The following is a 25,975-nucleotide window of genomic DNA, read 5'->3' as shown; positions in this document are numbered from 1 at the left end:
TTCTTTCATTTGGGCCATTTATTTTGTCTCAGCATGCCTGTTACGTAGTAAGGAGTGGAGCCTTAGGTGTTCGCCAGGGTGGGGCAACCCAGTCACTGGGTTGTGACACTATATGTGGGGGAGGGGTCTGAGAGGGAACAATGGCGCTTGCTCTGCTCTCTGCCAGATTTCAGTCCCTTCTGCCACTTCCCCCAAGCAAACTGGGCCCACACTGGGCTGATTTCCGTGTGGGTGGGCTTGTGTATGTTCTAGGATGCTTTGGGTCTCTCCAACAAACTCTCCTGCGAGGGTTGGAGTTTCTCCTAGCACCTCAACCTCCACAGGTGTTTTTAATCAGTGTTTTGCAGCTTTATTTCCCCACACTGGCACCCTGGGTTGTGTGGTCTGTGTAGCTCTCTAGTTTTCACCTGGTTTATCTGTGTGCGAATGTGGGACTGCCCAGTTCACCAGCCACCTTGTGCACTGTGCCCCTCCACAATTGCTGTCTCACTGCGTCTACCAGCTGCTGCTTTCCCATGACCCCTCTCCGCCAGGCCCCACCCTCTGACTCTGCCCCTCCTACTGTTCTGGATGAATGCGTCTACTTTAACTACTTGGTTGTCAGACTTTCATACAATTCAATTTTCCATTGGTATTGGTTGTTTTTTGTTTCTAAATTATTGCTGTCCTTATTTTGGTTGTGGGAGGAGACACAGTGTGTCTACCTATGCCTTCATCTTGGCCGGAAGTTGAAATGTCTTAATGAAGAGACTGTGATTGTTTCTCTACAGTTCTTTCACTTTGAGAAAAGTTTATGTTATGTTACTATGTTAATAATGTTCTTTACTAAAAAAAAATTGAAACACTTTTCTAGCAGAGTTGGAATAATGCTCATCATAATACAAAACACCTAAAAAGTTAGAATGTAAGTTTTAAATTCTTCAAACTTTCTATCTATAAAAATATGGGTAAATATAGTGAACTTATTATCCTAAAGTTGTACTATTTTCAAAAATCTAACTTTTAACTGAGAATTTTAATTACACTGAATTTACCTAAGGCTTTAATACAAATATGTCCTGAGTTTTTAAAAAGCATTTTTCAATACATGTCCTCTAAGTTAGATATAATTTACATCATAAAAGAATTCTCATTATTAAAGTACCTATAACTACAACAGCTCTTAGCATAAGGGATTCCTCCTATATATTTAAATTGTTATTCAACTTATAAAACATTCAATGTTTATGCAAGTGGTCATGAGACTATTTGTTTATTCAAAAGTTTCCTTCTCATCTCTCTCCTAACACTGTGCTAAAGATACCTGTCACAACCTTCATCCCTTTACACACAGCTCACACTTCAAAATCCTACTTATCTTAAGGTTTAGTTGTCAAACTCAAATATATCAAAATATTCATAAAATGTGTGTAATGTACTAAGCAAAATAAGTTTGACTCTGTGACTCTTTTTCATAAATGAATTTGAAAGCTCTGCATAAGAAAATTTTGTATTGCCTGCATAGCAACTATAAGCAGAGATGATCACTGCCAGTTTCTCACTGCAGAATGAAAGAATTTTTCCCCTTTACCCTATAACCCAAATATCACACTGAGCTTGAGGATGAAGCTGACATTTTAAAAGATCACCAAAAGTGTTCTCTTTCCAATTGCAATTATGCCCTCTATCTCAATGGGAGCCATTGCTGGGGTCTTTTCAGCTCTCCGGCATCTTTCTGGCTTGCTTTCATTATCCTGATTATCTATTCATTTGCTGCCCAGCACTCATTTTATGAAAGATCATGTCTGCCATTTCTATAATGAGTGCTTGACTTTTACTGCCAGCATAAACACATAAAATATAAAATAATTAAAGTTCACTAGTCACCAAAGTCTTGAGATCCGTCATGTTGCTAATTTGATTTTTCAAGCAATTGCTTCTCTGTGAACAAGACTGATTTTACCCCCTTAAGCAGTGCAAGGCTTGTGGTGGAAGGAGATTACTTGAACTGAAAGAGATCAATTTGATTGGGCATCATTTATTTCAACTTTAAAGTTCATCTTCAGCCAAATAACCTCTATAAAGTATGATGATTCTAAGAGCCAACAAAAAATATTATCAGTATTTGAACATAAAACTTGTTTTAAGAGCTAAAGATTAAATAATGTACAGTTTTCAAAATAGTTGTGTTGGTTAATAAATATTTTACCTTCATTATGGATACTGGTTGAACTCTATGGAGAGAATTCAGTGGGATAACTATGTAAGCCTGCACAACACAGATTAAAACTTTATTTACTCACATTGAGTAAGGACTTTTTATTTTGAACACACTGCCGTGTGTGTGTGTGTGTGTGTGTATTTACCCATGTAGTAGATTTTATTTACTGTATTCTCTGTGTTGTTTTCTTTTTTAATCAAATTTATTGGGGTGACATTGATTAACAAAATTATATAGGTTTTTAGTGTACAATTCTATAATAATACATCATCTGTATATTGCATTGTGTGTTTACCACCCAAAGTCAAATCTCCTTCTATCACGACATATTTCACCCCATTTACTACCTCCCCTTTACCTTCATTTCCCTCTGGTAACCATCATATTATTGTCTGTCTTCTTTTGATAAAACTGACAAGGTCTCCTAAGTGCCTCATGATAATGAATTCATCTGATGTTTAATAGCAAAGAGATTAATGGACTCATGTGATATTCATGTGGCTCTCTGGGGACATCAGGATGTGTTACATGGAGTGTAGTGTTTGTAAACGGATACAGTGGAACATGTATAATCCAAGGAACTGGAGTAGTCAAATCCTCCACCAGTACTGTAGCAGGAAATAAAGAGACTTCCATTTATACTGGTTTTCTTTAGGAATAATAAAGATCTTGGCATATTTTTTTTAAAAGCACAAAAGCTAGAAGACCTTGATTTGAAAACTGGCTGGATCATTTACCAGCCTTGTGGATTTGGGAAATTTTTTTTATCTCTTACGTTCAGTTTCCTCAGCTTTAAAATAAAAATTTAATAATATCTGGCTTCATAAAGCCTTTCACAAGAATAAGAAGTAAGAGGAGGGAACAATCAGTCAATCAATCAATCAATATAATTCCTCCCTCACAAAGTTATTATAAGAAGCAAATGAAATGATATGCAATGTTTTTGTACAGTATTATGCAAGAATTTATTATTGTTATTCCCTTGGAAAATAGTCATCTGGATAAAATTTACAGTTCATTTCCCACACACAGAAAAATGGTTGCCTTAGGAAGACATTACTTACTATGTAAGGACACAGGCACTGTTTTCTTAATAAGAAAACCAGATCTGACCAATTAAAGATTTTATCAAATTATTGTTTTCAAATTTGAAATTGAGATATCAGGTTTGAAGCAATACAGGAAGCTTCTCTTTTTCCACATGTCTCTGACATGCCCCAGTCTTCAGTAACGGAGCTTATAATCAAAATCAGACCTGCTGGTTTGGCCCTGTCATGAGAAGCTATGCAGGTTGCCTCACCTCGCTGCGTAGAAATTAAAGATGACATCATCTCCCATTTCCTGCCAGTACTAGCATGCTGTCATTCTCATCACTTGTCTATAGTAATTTTTTACCGACCCTAAAAAACTTCTAATTAGTTTATGTACTTCTAGCCACACACATAATTAAAAACCATTTTATAACTTTTGATTAAAAGAGATGCCACCTTTTCTGCCTCTGTTGATTGTCTTGCCCATTCTTTGTATATCATAATCACCTCCCTGGATTTTTTTTAGTGCATAGTGTCTGTTCATATCTTTTTGATTTCAAGATAAAGCTTCCATTCCCTAGAAAATGATTCAGCAAATATAGTACAGGCCTCAGACAATGAATGCTACCTAATCTTCAATAATTAAGGCAGTCAGTCTTGCAACATGGGCAGCCCCAATCTCAGGAGTATATGTTCAGGTGTTTATTCCAGATAATCAGAAAACCAGGGAAATCCCAAATTCATATGAGTGGTTATGGTGCCATTGTTAATATATAGTGTGTATATAAAATTCTCTCACAACATGGTCAGTTGCAAAATCAATACATGATGAGTGTGTACTCATATAAAGGCACACATATTAATAACAGGCATTACTACATATTATATATGCATAGTCAAAAGCACTGGAATAAGAGTCAAAATCTCTAGTTTTTTTAATTAAATAAATTTGACATGTAACATTATATAAGTTTAAGGTATACAGCATTTTAATTTCACACATTTATATTGTAATATGATTGCCAATGTAGAAATATTTATCACATTAATACAGTATTATTGTTTATATTCATTACAATGTATGTTAGATCTCCATGGTTTATTCGCTGCTCATGACCAATTTGTACCTTTAAATACCATCACTCTTATTCCCCATCCCCATCCCCCGGTAACCACCATTTTGCCCTCTGTTTTTTACAGGGTCAACTTTGTTAGTTCCACAAATAAGTGATATAATACAGTATTTGTCTTTCTCCATCAGACTTATTTCTCTTAGTATAACGTCCTCAAGTTGCATCCTTGTCAAAATGGAAGGATGTTCTCCTTTCTTGTGGTTGAATAATATCTCATTGTGTGTATGTCCCATATATCTCTTTTATCCATTTATCCATTGATGGCATTTGGATTGTTTCCATATCTTGGCTATTGTGAATAGTTCTGTAATAAACATGGAAGCACATGTATTTCATGGAAATCATGTTTCATTTCCTTTGAGTATATAACCAGAAGTGGAATTGCTGAATCATATGGTAGATCTTTTTTCCTTTTTTTGGCTGCAGGGGGAACCTCCAAATTGTTCTCCATAGCTGTTGGACCAATTAACATTCTTACGAACAACGTATAAGGGTTTCCTTTTTACCACATCTTCAACAGCACCTGTCGTCTCTTGTCTTCTTGATGATAACCATTCTAAGAGATGTGAGCTGATATCTCATCATGGTTTTGATTTGCATTTCTTTGATGATTAGTGATACTAAGCACCTTTACATGTACCTGTTGGCCATATTGATGTCCTCTTTGGAAAAATGTCTATTTAGTTCTTCTGCCCTTTATATATTTAAAATATATACCCTTTTCCAATGGTTAATATATTTTCAATGTGTAAACCCTTGTCCAATGTATGGTTTGCAACAATTTTCCACCATTCTGTTAGATTGTCTTTTCATTTTGTTAACTGGCTTTATTTCTGTGCAAAAGCTTTTATGTTAGATGTAGTCCCATTTATTGATTTTTGCTTTTGTTGTTTGTACTTTTGGCATCATGTTCAAAAAAATCATTGCTAAGACCAATATTGATGGGCTTCTTCCCTGTGCTTTTTTTCCTAGGAGTTTTATGGAATTGGATCATATGTTTATATCTTTATCCATTTTGAGTTACTTCTTGAGTGGTGTGAGATAGAGGTTTAATGTTATTGTTCTGCTCTGTTTCTCCAGTTTCCCTAGCAACATGTGTTTAAGAGACTGCCCTTTCCTCATTTAATTCTGGAATTTATATTCTATTTCATCAGTAGATGTGTCTGCTTTTGTGTCAGTGTTTTTATTACTGTTTTTATTACTATGGCTTTACAGTATTAATATATCCAGAAGCATGATACCTTCAGTTTTGTTCTTTTTTCTAAGGATTGCTTTGGGGTTTTTGTGGTCTTTTGTGGTTCCATTCACAAATTTGGGATTGTTTCTTCTATTTCTGTGAAGAATGCCAAGGATTGCATTGAATATGCAGACAGCTTTGGGTAGAATGGCCACTTTAACAGTATTAATTCTTCTGATTCACAAACATAGGGTGTCTTTCCATTGTGTCTTCTTCAATTTCTTTCAGCAAAATCTTGCAGTTTTCATTGTACATATCTTTCATTCCCTTGGCTAAATTTATTCCTAAGTATTTTATTGTTTTTTATGCAATTGTGAATGGGATAGCTTTCTTTATTCCTTGTTCAGATGCTTCATCATTAGTGTAAAGGAATGCATTTGATTTCTGTATGTTGATTTTGTATCATGCCACTCTCCTAAAACAGTTGATTAATTCCAAAAGTTATTTGACTGACTGGGACTCTTTCCATATGAGATCATATCATCAGGAAATAGCACTTCTTCCTTTCTGACTTGGATGGCTTTTTTTCCCCTCTGCCTTGCCTATTTTCTCTAAGACATCCAGTGCTAGATAGTGAGAGTGTGCATCCTGCCCTGTTCCTGATCTTAGAGGAAACATTTAATTATCTTCTACTGAGTGTAATGTTAGCTATGGGTTTGTTGTAGATGGGCTTTACTGTATTGAGGTATATTCCTTCCATACCCAATCTGTTAAGAGTTTTTGTCGTGAAAGGATGTTATGCTTTGTCAAGTGCTTTTTCTGAATCTACTGTGATGATCATGTGATTTTTATCTATCATTTTATCAATGTGGCATATTATAATTTATTTATTTTCATATATTGAACCATCTTTGCATATCAGGGATAAATCTCACTTGGTCATGGTGTAAAAACCTTTTAATGTGTTCTTGAATTTGTTTTGCTATTTTCTTCAGAGATATTGGCCTATAATTTTCACTTTATTTTATGGCATAAAATTTTTATATTTAGAATTAATCAGCTGGAATCAGTTTAGATGATCCCAATTTTGTCAGCAATGTTCACAGTATCATAGTCTGAGCCAGTTGAACATATGCTTTCTGCTCCCCATCAGGCCTCATCAGGGTGTCAACCTTGGCCATGTCAATGTCATACAGCTTCTTCACAGCTGATTTGATCTGATGCTTGTTGGCCTTAACATCCACAGTGAACACAAGTGTATTGCTGCCTTCCATCTTCTTCATGGATGACTAGTACCCAGGGGAAACTTGATGATGGCATAACAGTCAGGCTTGTTTCTCTTGGGGGTGCTCTTCCGAGGATATTTAGGCTGCCTTCAGAGCCACAGTGTCCTAGGCCTCCTGAAGGTGGGTGATATGTGGATCTTCTTTTTTGTGTGTGGCTGTGGACTCCTTCTAGCACTGATTTATTTGCTTCAAAGCCTTTGCCTTGGCTTTGGCTTTGGCTTTGGCTTTGGGAGGGGAAAGGGCTTCCTTCTTTGCTTTGGGTACCATCTTTGTGAAAAGGTGATCTATAGTTTTCTTGTGGCTTCTTTATCTGGTTTTGATATCAAAGTAATGCTGGCTTCATAGAATTTGTTTGAAAGCATTTCCTCCTTCTTTACATTTTGGAAAAGTTTGAGGAGTATTTATGTTAACTTTCATTTAAATGTTTAGTAGAGTTCTCCATTGAGAACTGGAGTTTTCTGTATTAGAAGTTTTTTTGATCACTGCAAACTTTCTAGTTTTTAAAAAAAAATTGATATATCATTTGATGTGACTTTTCCCAAGTCATTTAAGCCCTCTGAAATTCAATTATGTCAGTGAAATGGAAAATTGCTGATTTCATAGAGTTACTTAATGGGAGATGGGAGTCTACAGCAGGTCAGCAACTGTAACCAATGTGCCAAATTCTTCTAAGGCCTGTTTTCCTAACTGTGAAGGCAGGGTTGAGTAGCTGGGACAGAGACCATGTGACCCACAAAGTCTAAAATAGTGACTACTACCCTTAACACAAAACCTTTGCTAATCTCTGGTCTAAAAGATGATTTGTGAATTTATTTGAAAGACTATAAAGTCATCTATATGACTTTAGTCAATCTTTAGATTTAAGCAACTGGCATCAGGCTCAACTGGAAGAACTAGTTAAAAATCCTATTTAAACAAAGGAAATAGCTTCTAATTGCCTTAGTCTATTTGGTATTACTAAGGAAGTAGATGTTATCAGTATTTGTTGTATTTAATACTATTGACCATTAAGAGATTTTGCTGAAGACAAAAAAAAAAATCAAGAGGCATTAACCTTATTACAACTGCTTATTAGCCATAATAACTGTACTAAGTGGTCTTAAGTGGCTATCCATTGACTGTAAAATAGTACCTATCGTATAAGTTTATGATCATTAAATTAGGTTATCTGCATTGACTGACTTTTAACAATGAGAAAGTATACAGGTTTAAGTTCAAAAAAATTATAAAAATCTCTAGGGCCTGGGTGCTGAAGCATATTTCCTCAGGTAATCCCTCCTGAGATTTGACTCCACCCACAGCCCCTTCTTGGGTGGCCTGCACAGTACGCATGTGCAGAAGTAGCCTGAGCCAGGAGATGTAGCGCTACCCATGTGTGGTTGCTCTTCCCGGCTCCCAGAAGCCCACGGTGGGATGTAGGAGTGAGTACAAGTGCCCTCCAGTCTTGTTTGACCAAGATAGTGCCAGTGGCGCACATTGTGGTGGATGCCCGGGCTTTACTGCCAGGCACAGCTCTGCAGGACATTGGGAAGAACATCTACACCCTCCAGGATGTGGTCAGCAAGATTTGGGACAAGGCCATACACAGGTGATGCACGGTCCTGCCCTACATACAAGCTGCGGTTCAAGGAGCCCTTCCTGGAATACTTGTGACTGATGCTTGAGTTTTCAAAGAAAACTAGAGATTACTGCAGCCTGTCTGCCACAGATATCCAAGTATTGGCACTTACCTACCCATTGGAAGCAGAGTTTGTTGGGGTATCACTCTTAAAACAAGAACAAGAAAAGGTTAAAGTAGTCTCATCCATTCAGCACCTCAAAACTCCCTTACATGTTGCTTTTCATCAACCCTCAAAGCCTAAATCCCCACAAGAAGCAGTAAAACATTAACACCAGCCAGTGACCCTGAGGACCTAGAATTCAGTTCCTTCATGTTGTAGAGAAACCTTTCACCTAAGGTTATGGATGGTGACCTGTAGAAGCTGCTGATTGACAGAGGTGAGGATGTTCCAAGTAAAGAGGAGAAGGAAGAAAATGGATCTGAAGAAAGGAAAAACAAAGATAGCGATGATAATGAGGAGGTGGATAACCCCCCCGAATCATCAAGCAGATCCAACAGAATCTAGAACAGGGCATCCTCCCAAAAGATGTGTGGGTTGGCTGTGCAACTACTGACTCTGCCCTTCAGAGCATTCTGCTGCAGATGGGCTGCACGTGCTGGTGGTGAACGGACACGAGCATGCTGATCCGGGAGTTCCGGAGCTGCATCTTGCGCTGCCACAGCTGTTTCAGGACAACGTTGTCATAAACCAAGTTCACACTGTGGTAACAAGGCACTGAAGGTGTCCGTGACTGTCAATGATGATGGAACCCTGCATATGCACTTTTTCTGCAACCCTAAGTTGCTGAATCCCCTTCCCACTCTCAAAGGGGGCAAATATGCGGTCACCCTCATCACTGGACCAGAGCTTCCCTCAGCTGAGACTCTCCCTCCAGGACAAGCCAATAACAGATGCCCCTGACTATGTGGCTGGGGTGTCTGTTTCCCTTTGTAGAGAACAACGTCTCCAGTGGATGGGTCAGCAACCCTGCAGGTCTGAGTCAGCACTTAGTGAGCTGAGAAGAGACAGTTAAATCCCAATGCTTCCAGAAAAAAGTTTGTGAATAAAAGGTGAAGTGCCAAGTTCCACAGGCGAACTAGCCAGCTGCTGCTGCTGCTGCTGCTGCTGCTGTTGCTGCTGCCACCGCCGCCGAGGGGTTCAGGGGTCTCATTTCCTCAGCTGTGCCTTCTCCAGAGCCATCTGGATGGAAAGAATAGTCTGGCTTCTGTGTGATGCTTCATGACTACTGTGGAGGGTTGGGCAGGGTTGGTGGTGAAATTTGCTCATGCTTGGCCTGGGAGCGCCCAAAGAGCTGGGATTCCTGCTATGTTGAATGGAATTTGATGAAAACAAAAAGAACAGTGTGCCCTGGAGCAAATCTTCAACCTTGAAAAAAGGGAACTTCCAAGTGATAACATTTTTCCAGTAAATGTTGTTACAAGCTTTAAAAAAAGAATAGACCAATACCTGATTCACAGGAAACTGATAGAACTTGTCTTCACAACTCTTATGTTCAAACAGTGTGATCAGATACTAAATCTGTATCTTTGATAAGTGTTTTTACTTCAATCCAATTTACGTATGTTTTCAAAGGCCAGAATGAAAAAATGATGAATGAATGAAATCCTATTGAGCTGATGTTTTTCTGAAAATTTCTGCATGCTATTATTAATTCTCAGTAACCATGGAGAGGAAAATTTTGTGAGAACCCAACAAATGAATTTAATAATGTGAGTTGTCTGGGCCAAAATAGATCCACTCAAAAATACTTTTTTTCCCAGTTAATCCCAAATTTCCTTCTCACTGATGAGTGATATTAAATATGAATAAAGCAATGAGACTCTATTATAAATATCTTTTTAATTTTGATTACATAAAACTCATAAGTGTGTAACAGGTCATTGTTTTTAAGATAGTAAAATAATACATTTTCATCCTCACCAATCCCTAACTCCAAATTGCCTCAATACTTCCAAATTGAAGAAATGCATGTGTGTCTCAGGTTATAGAGTTTTTTTATTATATAGTTAAATTTCCCTTTCACTGTGATGCCAAGAAGGATATCCAGGAAAGAAAAGAAAGCTACACCACTCATGGATAGAGGTTCGCAACAGAATGCAGGGGATGGAGATGGCTAAGTCGAGGGGCATTAGACTGAAATGCCCAGGAAAGGTAGAGGGCCTGATGCTTCCCTTCTTGTTACCAGCTCTGAGAGGAGTTCCCTGGTCACACCAGGGTCTGTACCAACAGAGAAAACCTCAGGTGGTTGAGAAGCCAGGCCTGCATGGTTAGGAAAAAGCAAAGGTTCGATCTTCCTGCCTAGGCCTCTCTTGCCCCCATGTAGTGTGAAATGCTGTGTTAGAGCACACAGACTACTCTGGGGACCCTCCACTTTCAGCAATATCTTAGTAGTGTCCAAAGGGCTACAGAATAGTTAGGAGCCAGATGGAGAAAGTGGCAGAAGGCAAGAAAGGTATACAGCACCTCAGAGAGACAAAGGAGGCCAGGTCAGCAGGGAGAAGCCCACAGACCCTAAAGGAGGCAAGAAAGACATTAGCCAGCTTTAGCAGACTTAAAGCTTCTGCTGATTTCAACAGCCCAGGCCCTTTGCACCTCAAGGGAGAGCTGCCAGAGCCAATACAAAGATGAGCAAGAGGCCAGGGGCTATCTCTCCCCAAATCCCAATGTAAGGGATATAATGTCATCCTCCATAAATCCTCTTGCCAACTTTGAAAAAAGCAAGGGGAACAGGGACAAATCAGAAGGATTGAGTAATTCAAGTAAATTGAGCTAAAGCTAGAGACAAGTTAAATTATTAGATCAGATTAAATTTTAAATCATGTTGAGCTAATTTTAGTTTTGTTCTCACTACTCAGTGGGCCCAGTCCTCCTGAGGAAGATCAATTAAGTTATAAGAGAAAAGCTACATTTTCTTTGGACACCCAAATTGTAGTGTAAATAAATTTGCAAATGTGCTACAGATATATTGTTTGCTTTAGCGGAAACATAGTAAGGACAGTTTTACTCAGGGTCTCACAGATTTCTGAAATTTAAGATATTGCTCTTCTCTAAATATGTACCACAGGGAAATTTGCTGACAAACAGACCTGAGTTCTGTCCCCAACTCAACTATGTACTCTGTGTTAGTCACTGAAAAAGTCATTTAATCCCTACAAGATTCCCAACAGATGTGTCTTAGTTGATGTACTAGAATATTGATAACATACTGATCCATTCAGCCCTTGAGGTAGCCAAGGCAAGGCCTGCAGTGGCTGGATCCCTCGGCCTTTTATCCCTGGCTGCCTCTGTGTGTCGAATATGATAATTTGAAAAATTATTGTTCTCTACGATGCAGTTTTCTCACCCATAGAATGCATGGTGGGGAAGGAGAGAGAATAGGTGCCTTCAGTCTTTTGTATTCTAGTGGTTCATGCTCCTATGAATGTGAGCAAGAAATTTCAATGACAAAAGAGTCACTGGAGTTCCTACATACATGGCCTGAAAAAAGAATCTCTGCATTTATTTTTAAAAATCTCTGATTACCCCGAAATTCTTTTTAAGCAGAAACAACTAAAATATCAGGCATCCTATTTCTTAGATAACCAGTGTCTTTTTTTACAGCTCAGCTCAGGAATTTATCTAAGGGTAAGAAAATTAAGAAAATTAGAAAGGAACTACAGGCTGTTATAATATTCAAAGGCAAAATCAAAATTACCTGTGCGGGATTAGAAATTTGCACCCATCTTTCAGCAAACCATTTTGTGATAAGTAAATTAATTTGAAAATCAATTTTTAAAGTAGTGATCAAGGGATGGTAAGTAGTCAATAATTAGTGCAATTCTCACACACAAATGAGGATACTGTCTTCAAAGTAAGTGAAAAGCTTCTTACGATAAATGCCTCAAACCTGTTGAGTATTTTTATTTGAATATGAAAGATCTTTTGCTTCTCTACTCCCTTCCAGTGAAATTTGCTCATTTATATCAGTAAAGAATATAATGCATGTTGGATTGATCTAATAACCATTTTCAAGTTGAAGATGGGATTTATGGACTTCTAAGATTTTTCTGTTCAATGTTTTAATACCTTTGGACAAAAGAAGGAAATGCAATGCTATTATTGGTGAATAAATCCCTGCTTGATTCACCTGGGAATATAGCTGTCTATTAAAAAGTATATAGCAGAACAGACCCGAAGAAAGAATGGTTGTCACATATACTGACAATAGTTCTAGCTTATGCATTTTGGTGGCCTATGACATGCCAAACAATGAACAAGATGCTTTTGTGTATGGACTCATTAATTCTCACCTGAGTATCTCTCTAAAATAAGTACCACTATCACCGCTCCGAGGTAAAAATGGCAGGAATCTTTCTGACTATGGTCCAGGAAAAGATTTTACACATCCAATTGTTCATCACAGTCTAATATCCAACATTGCTCCTAATACTTTAAGTGTTCACACCGCCAAGAAATTTATGCCTTTCAAACCTACAGGTTCACTTTCCTAGCAGTAGAACACTTTGCTCTCCCTAAGCAAAGACTGCCATCTTGTGGAAATTGCTCAAATGACAAAAACAATCATTCTGTGGAACTAAAAATGTTCACTGCATTCATTAAGAATTTTGCAACTGTATTATTGCATTGTTACATATACACACATATACACATTGTTGCTTATAATTAAAATGCAAAACATTCATTTGGGTGTGATTTTAAGTCTTATTTAAAAGTGCTGGTGTCTTTGAACATTTGAAAAGAGAAAATACTTCCTTGTTTATTATAAGGTCTCATCCCATTAGTCTTTAAGGCAGTGCATTAGATTGTGCTAAATTGTCATTATCCAAGCCTTAAATGGGTTTTTGTTAAATAATTAAAATAAAGGTGCAGCGAAACCTTTTGATGGAATTTCTGGGAGCACAAGGTTTTTTTAGCAAGAGTGTATGGTAGAACTCTGGGCTTAGAGGACACTTTCATTCCCTTCCAATACCTTTATTCCATGCCAGCCAGGATCCCTGGAAGCTGTTATGGGCTATTCAGAGCTTAACTGAAGGATCCTCTTGCCTATTTGTTCTGTGTACCCCAAATGCGGGGTCTCTGCAATGCTGCAGCCACCTGTGCTTCAGTGACCATGAAATGAAGCATATAAAGAGATCTCTGGTGTGATGATACTTAAAGGTATCTAGAGATGCCTCTTCCATCTTTCCTCTCATGAATTCCTGCCACCCAGCTAACTAAATTCAAAATTTCTAGGATTAAACAAATTCTTTAGATAAAGGCCCTGTACTATTAGAATCAAAATGGGTAACATAGAGTATGTATTCTTCTTCTAATGACTTTTTAAAAACAAAATATTTCCAGGTATACACATAATAAAGACACATTGTGTTACCAGACACTACTGAAGAGATAGAATAGATGATCATCGGTCCCAGAATGAATATGTGAGTGAATAAAAGAATAAATTAACATGAATGGAAAGCATGAAAAAAAATGATTTGCCCTGGCTGGTGTAGCTCAGTGGATTGAGCTTGGGCTGCAAACCAAAGCATCGCAGGTTCGATTCCTAGTCAAGGCACATGCCTGGGTTGTAGACCATGGCCCCCAGCAACCTCACATTGATGTTTCTCTCTCTCTCTCATTCTCTCTCCCTTCCCTCTCTAATAAATAAATAAATAAAATCTTTAAAAACTTCATTAAAAAAAGTCCTGCCTTTTTAAAAAAATGATTTCACAGTGTTCCCAGGCCATTCTGGCTGAAAGTGCAGTAGTGGTTTAACATAAATCTTGTACCCCAGGAAACACCTGGCATGAAATCACTCTTTAAATACTTACTGAATGGATAGGTGAATAGGTGAGAATGGAATAAATTAGAAAATAACATTAATGATATGAAAAAGGTAGAATCTGAGAGCAGGATCCATTTACCAAAAACTATTGAATATATTCAATCAATAAGTATGTGCTTGATCTGTGTTAGGCAGTATGGAAGATGGTGAACACGTAGGCATTGACCCAGTAACCACAGATAATCACAACTAACAAGTGCAATGAAGGAAAACTCTTTTATTTCCACAGACACTAATATAGTATGATAAGCATAGGAGAGCAGGGGCTCTTGGGAGCTCATTTTGTGCCAATATATTCTCATTAAGCAAATGCTGTGGTAGTTGCCTTTTCTTTCTACAATACATGTTCCTATAAACTCAACTTTAAGAATTTTTTAGATATGAGTGGATTTTTCCTTCAGGACATTCAATGGTATCTGAATTACCTAGTGTCTTTAGGTAGGCGAGTATCTAAAGAGTTTTGCTAATGTCATTTCAATGGTATTCATAGATAACCTGAGCAAGCAACTTTGATATTTTGTTTGCCTATGTGATACCTAACACAGTGCCACAAGCAGTTGTTGCTTTGGATCAAGGCACTATTTCTCAAGTGTATTCCTCATATCTCTAGCTCTATGGGTTATGCTTTGAGGGGATAAAAATGAGAAAAGTGGACTGGAAGAAAAGTTTAGGTAGTGCTATATTAAACAAAATCATACACGTTTTCTGCAGGTCTTCTTAGAGGCTTTAATAAGCTGACTTCTTTGTAAATTTCTGAGAGTTTTTTTTTAAGTTAATAACCATGGGACCGTTTTCTTGCAGTGGCCCACTAGGTGCTAGTGTCTTATGGAACACACTTTAAGAAACTGTGTTTTGGGGACTTCCAGCCAAGATAGGAGCATAGGTAGATACATTTTGTGTCCTCACACAACCAAAAGAAGGACAACAACAAATATAAAAACAAAAATATAACCAGAAAATTAAACTGTGTAGAAGTCCCACAACAAAGGAATTAAAGTAGAAACATTCACCCAGACCAAATAAGAGGGGTGGAGATGGGCAACTAGAATAGGGAAGACTCACGGCAAGGTAGCTGCTGGTGGACCTAGCAAGGCGGCAGCTGGTGGAGTGGGCAGTCCCACATTTGCATGCAGATAAACTGGGAGGAACACTGGGGAGTAAAACAGACCATGCAACTCAGAGTTCCAGCCTCAGGGAAACAAAGTCTCAAAACCTCTGACTGAAAAGACCTGTGGGGGTTGAGGCAGTGGGAGAAACTCTCAGCCTCCCAAGAGAGTTCACTGAAGAGACCCACAGGGTCCTAGAATGTACACAAACCCTCCCACCAAGGAATCAGCAACAGAAGGGCCCAATTTGCTTGTTGGTAGCAAGGGGAGTGACAGAAAGCTGACTGAGAGCTGAGCAAGCAGCATTGTTCCCTCTCAGACCCATCCCCCACATACAGTGCCAAAACGCAGAGAAGTGAGTAACCCCACCCTGCCAAATTCCTAAGGCTCTGCCCCTTACTACATAACATGTGCACTGAGACAAAAAAATATGGCTCAAACCAGATAAAATCAGTCAGAACAGATCAAAGCTCTGGAAAACATACAACTAAGCGATGAAAAGATAGCCAACCTATCAAAGGCAGAGTTCAAAGCACTGCTAGTCAGGATGCTCACAGAAATGTATGGTCACAAAATAGAGGAAGAAGTGAAGGCTACACAAAGTGAAATAAAGGAAAATGCACAGGGAACCAACAGTGATGGGAAGGAAACCGGGACTCAAATCAATGGTCTGGAACAGAAGGAAGAAATAAACATTCAACCAGAATAGAATGAAGAAACAGGGATTCAAAACAATGAGGAGAGGCTTAGGAACCTCCAGGACAACTTTAAACATTCCAACATGCAAATCATAGGGGTGCCAGAGGAGAAGAGGAAGAGCAAGAAATTGAAACTTATTTGAAAACATAATGAAGGAGAACTTCCCCAATCTGGCAAAGGAAATAGGCTTTCAGGAAGTCCAGGAAGCGCACAGAGTTCCCAAAAACTTGTCCCAAGGAAGCACACACCAAGATACAACACATCATTACCCAAGATTAAAGATAAGGAGAGAATCTTAAAAGCATCAGGAGAAAAGGAGACAGTTACCTACAAAGGAGTACCTGTAAGACTGTCAGCTGATTTCTCAAATGAAACTTTACAGGCAATAAGGGGCTGGAAAGAAGTATTCCAAGTCATGAAAGGCAAGGACCTACATCCAAGGTTACTCTATCCAGCAAAGCTATCATTTAGAATGGGAAGGCAGATAACGTGCTTCCCAGACAAGATACAGCTAAAGGAGTTCATCATCACCAAGCTCTTATTATATGAAATGTTAAGGGGACTTATCTAATAAAAAGAAGATCGAAAATATGGACAGTAAAATGAACACAAACTCACAACTATCAACAACCAAACCTGAAAACACAAACAAAAATGAACTAAGCAAACAACTAGAATAGGAACAGAATCACAGAAATGGAGATCACATAGAGGGTTATCAGCAGGAAGGGGCAGGGGGAGAATGGGGGAAAAGGTACAGGGAGTAAGAAGCATGAATGATGGCTAAAAAATAGACAGGGAGAGGTTTAGAATAGTATGGGAAAAGCAGAAGCTAAAGAAGTTATATGTATGACCCATGAACATGAACGAAGGTGGGGGAATGCTGGTGAGAGTGGGGGTACAGAGTGGAGGGAAATAAAAGGGAGAAAAAATGGGACATCTCTAATAGCATAATCCATAAAATATATTTTAAAAGATTCTGTGTTTTCTAAATACAAATGACTTTGTTTGGCATAGAGGCTAGAATAAAGATGATCCATTAATATTATGAACCATTAATATTCATAATTATTTTAGTAAATTCATCAGATTAGCTGCTGTTTTAAAGCAAGACTCTGAAGCAATGGAAATTTAGATCAATTTCCTAAGAAAGAAGTCCAAGTTGGGGGGACAGTGCAGAGAGGGGGAGAGCGGGCTCCTGGAGTGTCAGCAAGGGGCACTGTTGGTGAGGCTGTGGGAATACCCAAAGGTGGATGATAGACATAGGACCAGCTCTCCCTAGGGCTTTCTTATTTTGCTTAATTCACTTTGAAAGTTGATCCCACCCCCAACATTATCTTTTAGCTCATTCATCTAGACCCATGGATAACATGAAACAGGTAAAAAGGTAATCCCTAACGGAAAGTGAATTATTTACTTCCTCTAGATAAGCTTAGTTCTTTCCCCAAAGTCTCTCCCCAAATAACCCAAGACCCAGGACAAGAGTATTAATCTGAGTCCACATATCCTAAGTCTTAAGTATATAAAAGTTATTAATCAAGCTAAACAGTGTTAGATCAAATATGTTGTATCCTCTTATCTGGACAAATACACCTTCCCGACCCCTAAGAAGCCGTGTCACAGGGGTCAGCCTCTGGCCCCTTCTCTCCCACATCCAGCTTGTGTCTGCATGGGAAGGGTCTCCCACACAAAGGTGTGTGCCTGTGCTCGAACTGCCAAGCACTGTTCACACTCTCCAAACACCACCCAACATACCCGTGCGCACCCATGGCCGTGAGATCTGCTCTCAGGCAATAATACATTGGAATAGGCGTTTGTGAGGCCTGGACGAGCACTGGAAGCTGTTTGGGCAAGAAATTCTAGGGAACGCTGAGGACGGTGCTAACAGTGGACAAGCATGTGGCTTTGGCCCTGACCATTCTCAGCTTGTGAGAAGGGGCACAGAACGGGAAGGGCCAGAGCCAGACAGGTCTCAGCACCAAAAGAGTATTGGAATTGAAAATAGAGCCCCTGGGAAAATCACACTAAAAAAAAGCTGCAGTCTTTGCAGCTACCCCCAGCCTCTGGGGGAAAGAAAAGAAGAAGAAAAACGATATTTCTTATTTGAATTTAACTACTTCTGAAAGCCTCTGGTCAACTTTTCTTTGTTCTCCAAGGTAAGATTATTTCCCCTTTGGCACTGAAAGGGAAACTGAATCAGTTGTGTGAAAAACCAAAAAATGATTAATTTTATCAACTTCAAACTTATCCAAGGCTTTCTCCCACACTGTGTTAAATAATAGAAGTCTTTTAATTGAATTCTTTGTGTGCAGCATATGCTGGGCAACGTTATGCCAGCATCTCGCTCTAAGCAGCAAAACGTTCTTCATAAAAGCATTAAGATCCAGAGCATTTTTCTGCATGTGGGGAAGGAGCACAGAGCTGCAGCAGCTTGAACCCACATAAAAACAGTGCCTCTGAAATGTAATTGTAAAAGCACATCACTACTAACTGGGGGTGGGGCTATTTAAGAGTAGAGAACAAAACCAAAAAAAGAAGAGGATGGGAGGACAGAGGGGAAACACTGTGGCCCAACTCTGTCTATAGAACCAAAGCCATAATGTTTTTGGTGTCCTGGCATTCTGTCTGCAGTCTAAGCTGTATACTCCTTTCACCTTGAATGCTACCCCCCTTAGAGCTGGGATGATAAATGCATGTGCTGTGGACTGAGGCAATAACTGTAACACGTGACTGTGTTCTTTACCCCAAGGATCCTGGAGCTTCAGCAAAATGGTGACATGGACATCCTGAAGCACAAGTGGTGGCCAAAGAATGGCCAGTGCGACCTGTACTCCTCAGTGGACACAAAGCAGAAAGGAGGTGCCCTGGACATAAAGAGCTTTGCAGGGGTTTTCTGTATCCTCGCTGCTGGGGTTGTCCTCTCCTGCTTTATAGCCATGCTGGAGACGTGGTGGAACAAGAGGAAAGGCTCCAGAGTCCCGTCCAAAGAGGTACTTGACTGGGAGCTGGGGCACTAGCCTGGGCCGACAAGTGGGCTGGGTGTACAGGGAGGATGGCTTCAAGGAGAGGGGAAAGGGTTGGGGGCGGTCCTTGTTTCTTATTCTTCCCTTGAAAAGTGAAAATAAATTTGTGAAATCTAAAAATTGGTAAGACCAGTACCAATTTCCACTGTAGGACATCCCAGATAAATGGAGAGTATATAAAGTTTGAAAGACTGACAGTTTTTATGTGCCATAATGGGTTTTGAAATTTTCCCAGAACTCAAGATAGAATTTACCTCAATGACTTTTTAAAGATTATGACTGCCTTGACCAGTTCACAAAGATGCTTAGTTTTTCATTTCCATTAGTCTTTAAACTTATATGTAAAACACTTGTGTCTCTAAGATCCGGCCTAAGAAGCCCAGTTACACAGTAAAGTAATAAGAATTCTCTGTGCACCACCAGTGACTGCTACCCTCTCTGGATGTAGACCTAAGAGAAGTGATTCTGTTTTTCACTTTGCTGACCCTAAGCCTAACAAGTCCACATTGTGGAATCATCTAAAATTCAGTATTTCTCCTCTACTCTTGAGTAAACTCAACTCCAAGGCCATGTTCAAGTTTTTCCGGAGATCTGTGAGGATACTTACAGCATTACCCGTCATATTTCTTTAGAAGCAGCATGTGCCTTGTTTTCATCAAAAATCGTAACTCTTATTTCTACTAGACCAAAAATGTGAAAAAAATTTGAATAATAAAATTATATTCACTAAAGCTTCACAAATTGAAATGAAAACAACCTAAATTTTCTGAGTGATTTGATTTTCTTGATAATTTCAAAGGATAGTTTCAAATTTTCTATAACTAGACCTTGGCTACCTGATGCCTAGAGTGAGTCCTTAAAGGATCTGTTTTAATCCACAAATAAAAATGACTTCTCATTTGCATACAAATTTTTGCATATTAATGTATTCTTGCAAACAAATTGTTTTCTAGTCTAAGGATTCCTTTCTACCTCTTTATATGCAAAGTTGATCAGCACAGCAGCATTTGTAAAGAAAAACCTGGTCTAGCAAAGATAAATCTTAACTACCCACTTGTCAGAATGATAATACATCCTAAATTACTGGAGTAGAAACCAAAAACTAATCAGGTTTTAGTGTAGTATTTTCTTTGTGGAAAGCTTCTGGTATCTCTACTGACATTGATTCAATGCAAAAGACCACAGTAATACAACATTATAGCCGAGGCTTCATATTCTCAAAAATCTGGAAATGAAGGGCTCCCCAAGCTCCTTATATTTTGAATTACTATATATGATATTAAATTTTTGCATTATTATATCTGTTGATGGATGAATACATTATAGTTGCTGTGGGAACCATAAAATTATCTTTCAACCCTCTAAAGTCTCAGTGATAGCATTGCATTAATGGATATTTTTATTGGATTTTGAAATGAGAAAGGAGAAAGAAAACAGTGATGTACTCAAAATATTTTTCACTTAGGAGCACTATAATAGCACAATAAAAAAATACATACTCCATTCTAATTCATGACAGCTAATCCAGACCTTATGAACAAATATTTTCTTTTATGATTAATACATGTTTTTTAAACCCTCACAAATCTGATTTATTGAACTTGGCTATAAATAAGACTGATACAAAGGACAATTTTATTTCTTGCCAGTTTTATTTTTCAAATATCGGGCTTTAATGCTCACTTTTAGTGACAGTCCTAAGGGATTTATGAATTGGTTTCAACTCTGGAAATCTAAGGTTTTACTTCCTTTTTCTTTATTAAACATGTTTTTACTAAGAATCTATTAGCATAGCTCAAAGCACCTTTGATTTAGAGGCCATATAGCATATACCTGACCCTAAACTAAAACTGCTGTTCACATGTAAAGACTTGGGAGGGGTCTCTAAAAGTCCCGCTTACCTCGCAATATCACCTCATTCACGTACTAGGTAGCTTGCATGTATGAAGTCCCTCAATTAGAAATTGATTCTCTTGTGTTGAGTGTTTTGCTCTGTCTGAACAATCCTACATATCTCTAGCCTAAGGAGAAATAACATTGTAATAGTCGCTAACACTCTAGTGTGAACTAACATATCAGCATATCCTATCGTTTATCTCCAAGAATAGAAAGTTAGAGTTCAGAGTGAGTCTCGGAAAGGAACAAATTCCTAACTTGGAATAAGACACCCTGAAAAAGCAGGAAGCATGTGTAAAGAAGAGGTGGGGGTGGGGGATGAGTTGCCAAAAACAATAGTTTTTACTTGTACAACTTTGCCTGGGTCTGTCCCTGCTCCCATAGAGAAGGCAATCACCCATCTACTGCTCCCATATTTTGTAGTTGCATGTGGCATATGCTCATTGTAGAACTTTTACTGCAAGAAAAATATTTATTATAGATAACCTTATCTCAGAATCTTACTGGTACCCCCAGAACCTAGGACAGTGCCTGGCTCATATTAGGTGCTCAATAATACTTGTTAAATGAATAAACACCAAAGTTCAGTTCCTTACATATCATGTTTGCTGAACAATTTTTTAACCATGGAAGCTAGTACTGATGAGAACCTTATCTTCTTTTTCTTCATCTCCAGGATGACAAGGAAATTGACCTGGAGCACCTCCATAGACGTGTAAATAGCTTGTGCACAGATGACGACAGCCCCCATAAACAGTTTTCCACCTCGTCAATTGACTTGACCCCTCTGGACATTGACACTTTGCCAACACGGCAAGCACTGGAGCAAATCAGTGATTTCAGGAACACTCATATCACCACAACCACCTTTATCCCAGAGCAGATCCAGACTCTTAGCCGCACACTATCAGCTAAAGCTGCCTCTGGTTTCGCTTTTGGCAATGTGCCTGAGCACCGAACTGGCCCTTTTAGGCACAGGGCACCTAATGGGGGCTTTTTCAGGAGTCCTATAAAAACAATGTCATCTATTCCTTATCAACCAACTCCTACCCTGGGGCTCAATCTGGGTAATGATCCAGACCGAGGCACCTCCATATGAGCATCCAACAAAATCTTTTCACTGTTTCTTTCGTAGGACTCCCTTTGCAAGGAGCAACTGCAATGTTGTGGGACTAACATGGATGTAACATTTTTTTAAAAATCAGGATTATTAGTAACAATTCTAGTTCTTTCTCCCCACCTTTTCCCTCCTCCCTCCTCTATTTCTCTCTCGTTCCCTTTCTTCAGATACATTTCCTTCCACTTCTATTCATGACTCAACTTGTTCCCCCAGAATATAGTATACTAGGATCCTAGTAGTCCGCTTTTCGTATACTGTACTTCAAGTATAGGAAATGTGCACTGAGTATACTAAAAGTATATGGAGGATTAATTTTACATAAAGGCCTCTTGCATAACATTTCTCTATTTTGAAAGATATAATTGCAATAACTTCAGTCCTTTTCCATTCTTCTGCTGCATCCATACAAGAGTCCACTGCTTTTGAGTGTCCTTTAACTGTGGACCAAAGGCAACCCCTGCAGTGTTTATGAAATAACTTAAAGACCATTCAGGCCACACGACATGAGAACGCAATCTTGTAGGATTACAAAAAAGCCATTAATATGCCAGTCAAGACTACAGTTAAAACTACTCTTGCACTGCAACAGTGCATATGACCTTTATGTGATTGTACAGTATTAAAAGTTTTTTTTCTCATGTATAGTAAACTTTATCATATGGCAGAAGCCTCTATTGTGTTAAATAAATTAGTATCTCATATATACATATATATGCACCTATATAATGTGTATATATATTGAAAGGCAGCCATTGCTATTGCAATTCATTTAATAAAGCTTTAGTTTAAAAAAAAGTATTGTATACAGGAACTATGTATAGTGCAGGGGGTCTTTTCAGTTAGAAAAGGCAGGTTGCTTTAATGTTATTCTGATTCGCATTGTTGCCAACAGAGAATATTTTATACTTTTGTTATTAAAACATCCAGGGCGATTTAATATTTGTTCCTAGATGTAACTCATTTGAATAGGTTTTGCATTTGTTATTCAGCAGTGTATAAAGCTAACCTTGATAATTTTACTTCTAATTAATTATCTAAATGAAAAAAGCTATTAGCCGCACCGCATCCACAATAGCACATAGAGCTCTATAAGAGTTTAAATGTAGATCATTGAAGGTTAATAAAGTCTCTTCCAAAGCAGTAAGCCAATTAACACAACTGTAGTTGGGGAGAGGCGGGAGCCCTTAAAAAATATTGATGTGGCCTTAATTACTGTCATACATAATCCTAAAGAAGAAAATATAATAACCATGCTGGGCTCTCAACTTAACCCCCTTTTTTATTCAGTTCTGTTTGGAGGAGTTACGTGCTTTTGACTTTAGTGCCAAGTGTGTAGGAGGATGACAGCAGAAGCAGTGCCTCTTCGTGCACACCCCTTTTGAAGTAGCGTTCTTACCTGTTAGAGATGTAGAATGAACTTTGTTTGTAACCCTTAAATTAAAATGTGGTAAGTAGGAAGCAAGAACTTATCCTATGTTCTTAGCAGCCATACTCTTATTTTAATCTAATTCATTCTGTGGTTAGGATTGATGTAGGAATCGATCTATGTGATTTGCTTTAGAAGAAATTAAAAGGTATATTCTTAAGGTATATTATATTTTGATGCTAATTCTGTTCTGGGGAGCATCTTGTACTGTCACTGTTTTTGTACTAAATTTTCAAATATTGTCTACTGTGTAAGGCAGAAAAATTTCTTATCATGCAAAAACCATTTTGTTTCCAGGGTAACAAGTACCTAAGTGCATGCACAGCTTGTTTTCCCTTGTAACATTCATGATCTCATCGATGACTCTGATTTTAAAACAACAAAAAAGTCTTTACGAAAAGCTGCATAGGGACATACCAGATGTTTCCGTGATTTTAGCTATCAAACTGTTAACCATGTAAAATATTTAAAATAGGCCTATTTTGATGTATTGCCTATTATACAAAAACAAAAAAAAAACACTTTTTGGAGGCCTCGGTTATGAGTGGCAGAGCTTTCTGTGTATAATTTGTCTAAATAATTTGTCTAATAAAATGTTTTCTAAACTTGCTCTCATACCATTGAAGTCTTAACTATAAAATTTGAAAATGCTTACGCCCTCACATATTGAACTGAATATTTCTAAAAATTAATCTTCAGTTAAGTAAAGCATAAAATACATTAAGTTTTACTAGTAGAACTTTGCCAAAATGAGTGGCTCTCTAAAAATAATACTAAGTGATGTCCTAAACCAATGAAAGACTGCCTTTCTGCTATTTGAGACTATCTGAACCAAGAATATATTTGTTTTTCTTTATGGGTGTTTCTGTGAGCACTTTTTTGGGAGAGATTTGTCCTGTTTCACGTAAACAATGCCAACATTATAAAAGCAGAACGAGGGTTTGTTGTATCCAAAAAAACCCAGAAAAGTAAAGGTAATTATTAACCTTAGAACTATGTATTAGTAATTGCTTTGCTGTTAGAGAAGTATTCATCATGCTGAATCTATTAATTTGAAAATTAATTGTCCCCAAGTTATTTCTAATACATGACTGCATTGAACAATATTTAATTCATCTAGCATTTAACTTGCTCAATGGATTTATATCTGAAAATATACTCAATTTAGATTAAAATCTCTGCTGTTCTGAAATTCCATTAAAAATGAGGTTTTTAAATGTTGGGATAAGGAGGCACTGTAGAGATCTACACCATCTCCCTCATTCTACAAATAAGGGAACATACGATGCCAAGAAGCTGGGACTTGCCCACAAGTTTGACAATGTGAGACTTAAAATTGGGTCTTTCTTTTTAATTCTGCCATGTCACATTGAGTCACATTCCCAGGTCCTCTTGGATTGTAAGTATAGGGCTCAGGTACAATGCCTCCACCCACTCCTCTCACCCAGCCTAGGCTGTGAATCTCTAGGAAACTTCCTCCCTGCCTGGGACCATACAGAGCATCCATGCTTCACAGCAATCGAGCATCTGATTCAACTGCTCCGTTCACAGATGGAAACGTGAATGCCTCTGGCCATTTCCCCAAGGCCCTGGCTCCTGGCAGCAATCATCCCAGGTCCTGCTTCTGTCTACTGCTACTTCCTTTAACCCATTGTTGGTCCTGGTTTGTACCACTTACACCAGCCTGGCTATTTCAAAACAAGACAAATACCTTATATCCATGTACTTTTATTCTTCTCAGATAACAAATTTATTCTTTCAGTGAATCATTAAGAAAATGAGTTGTCATTTTCAGTCACATCAGACCTAATGCACAGGTTTTGATTTAATCATATATAAGAAAATTGTAAGAACTTTCTCATACATATCAAACTACAGACAATTTGTTGTTTTCTTAATTATGTTATTTTCCATTTCCTTTAGCTTGGGATTGGTTGTGAATTGAATAAATACTTTAAAAAATAGACTTTGCTGAATGGTACTTTGCTTCATCAATTAAAAAGTGACAAGAAGATTCATTTACCCTACAAAACACTTTCTAAGCCACACAATTTGACAACAAATTATTAGTATTTTATAATCAAAATTTTTAGAATAGGGATATACATTCTGTATTATGAGCATAGTAAATAAGACAGAAGTAAGATCTTTTGTGCTGGTAAACATAGGTTTTATCCTTAAATATATATTTCATGATCATTGATAAAATACAATGGACTCACTAAAAATTAGTTTTCATCTACAGTGTTTTTATTTCTAAAAATAAATCTTATTACCAACCCTGATATTAATAAATGGCTAGCAATTATGAGCATAGTTATTATTCCAACAAATTTTAGTAGACACACTCTCGTGAGATGGCTTATGTGAACTCCCTTGGATGGAAATGACTTAACTGACATTGAAAAATAAGGAAATAAAGCTTCTTA

The 25,975-nt window shown here is 38.0% G+C and overlaps 1 protein-coding gene and 1 pseudogene across 2 annotated transcripts in view; both read left to right on the top strand.

Annotated features, from left to right (window-relative positions):
* The window catches only part of GRID2 (glutamate ionotropic receptor delta type subunit 2), a 1,446,155-nt gene that overhangs the window by 1,383,242 nt on the left and 36,938 nt on the right, over window positions 1-25,975 (top strand). Inside the window, exons 15-16 of one of the 2 annotated variants that reach the window (XM_028505846.2) lie at window positions 18,831-19,071; window positions 21,677-25,512. In XM_028505846.2, coding sequence (XP_028361647.1) covers window positions 18,831-19,071; window positions 21,677-22,099 — 664 coding nt within the window. In that variant the 3' untranslated portion in view covers window positions 22,100-25,512. Of the gene's footprint in view, window positions 1-18,830; window positions 19,072-21,676; window positions 25,513-25,975 lie in introns of those variants that run through there. The other variant, XM_036026381.1, reaches the window with a different exon arrangement.
* LOC114491443 lies at window positions 7,447-9,502 on the top strand (annotated as a pseudogene).

This window comes from Phyllostomus discolor, chromosome 1 (genome assembly GCF_004126475.2).
Source record: "Phyllostomus discolor isolate MPI-MPIP mPhyDis1 chromosome 1, mPhyDis1.pri.v3, whole genome shotgun sequence".
NCBI lineage: Eukaryota > Metazoa > Chordata > Mammalia > Chiroptera > Phyllostomidae > Phyllostomus > Phyllostomus discolor.
The sequence above is the reverse complement of the archived record's forward strand: the minus strand, read 5'-3'. Positions and strand labels throughout refer to the sequence as shown.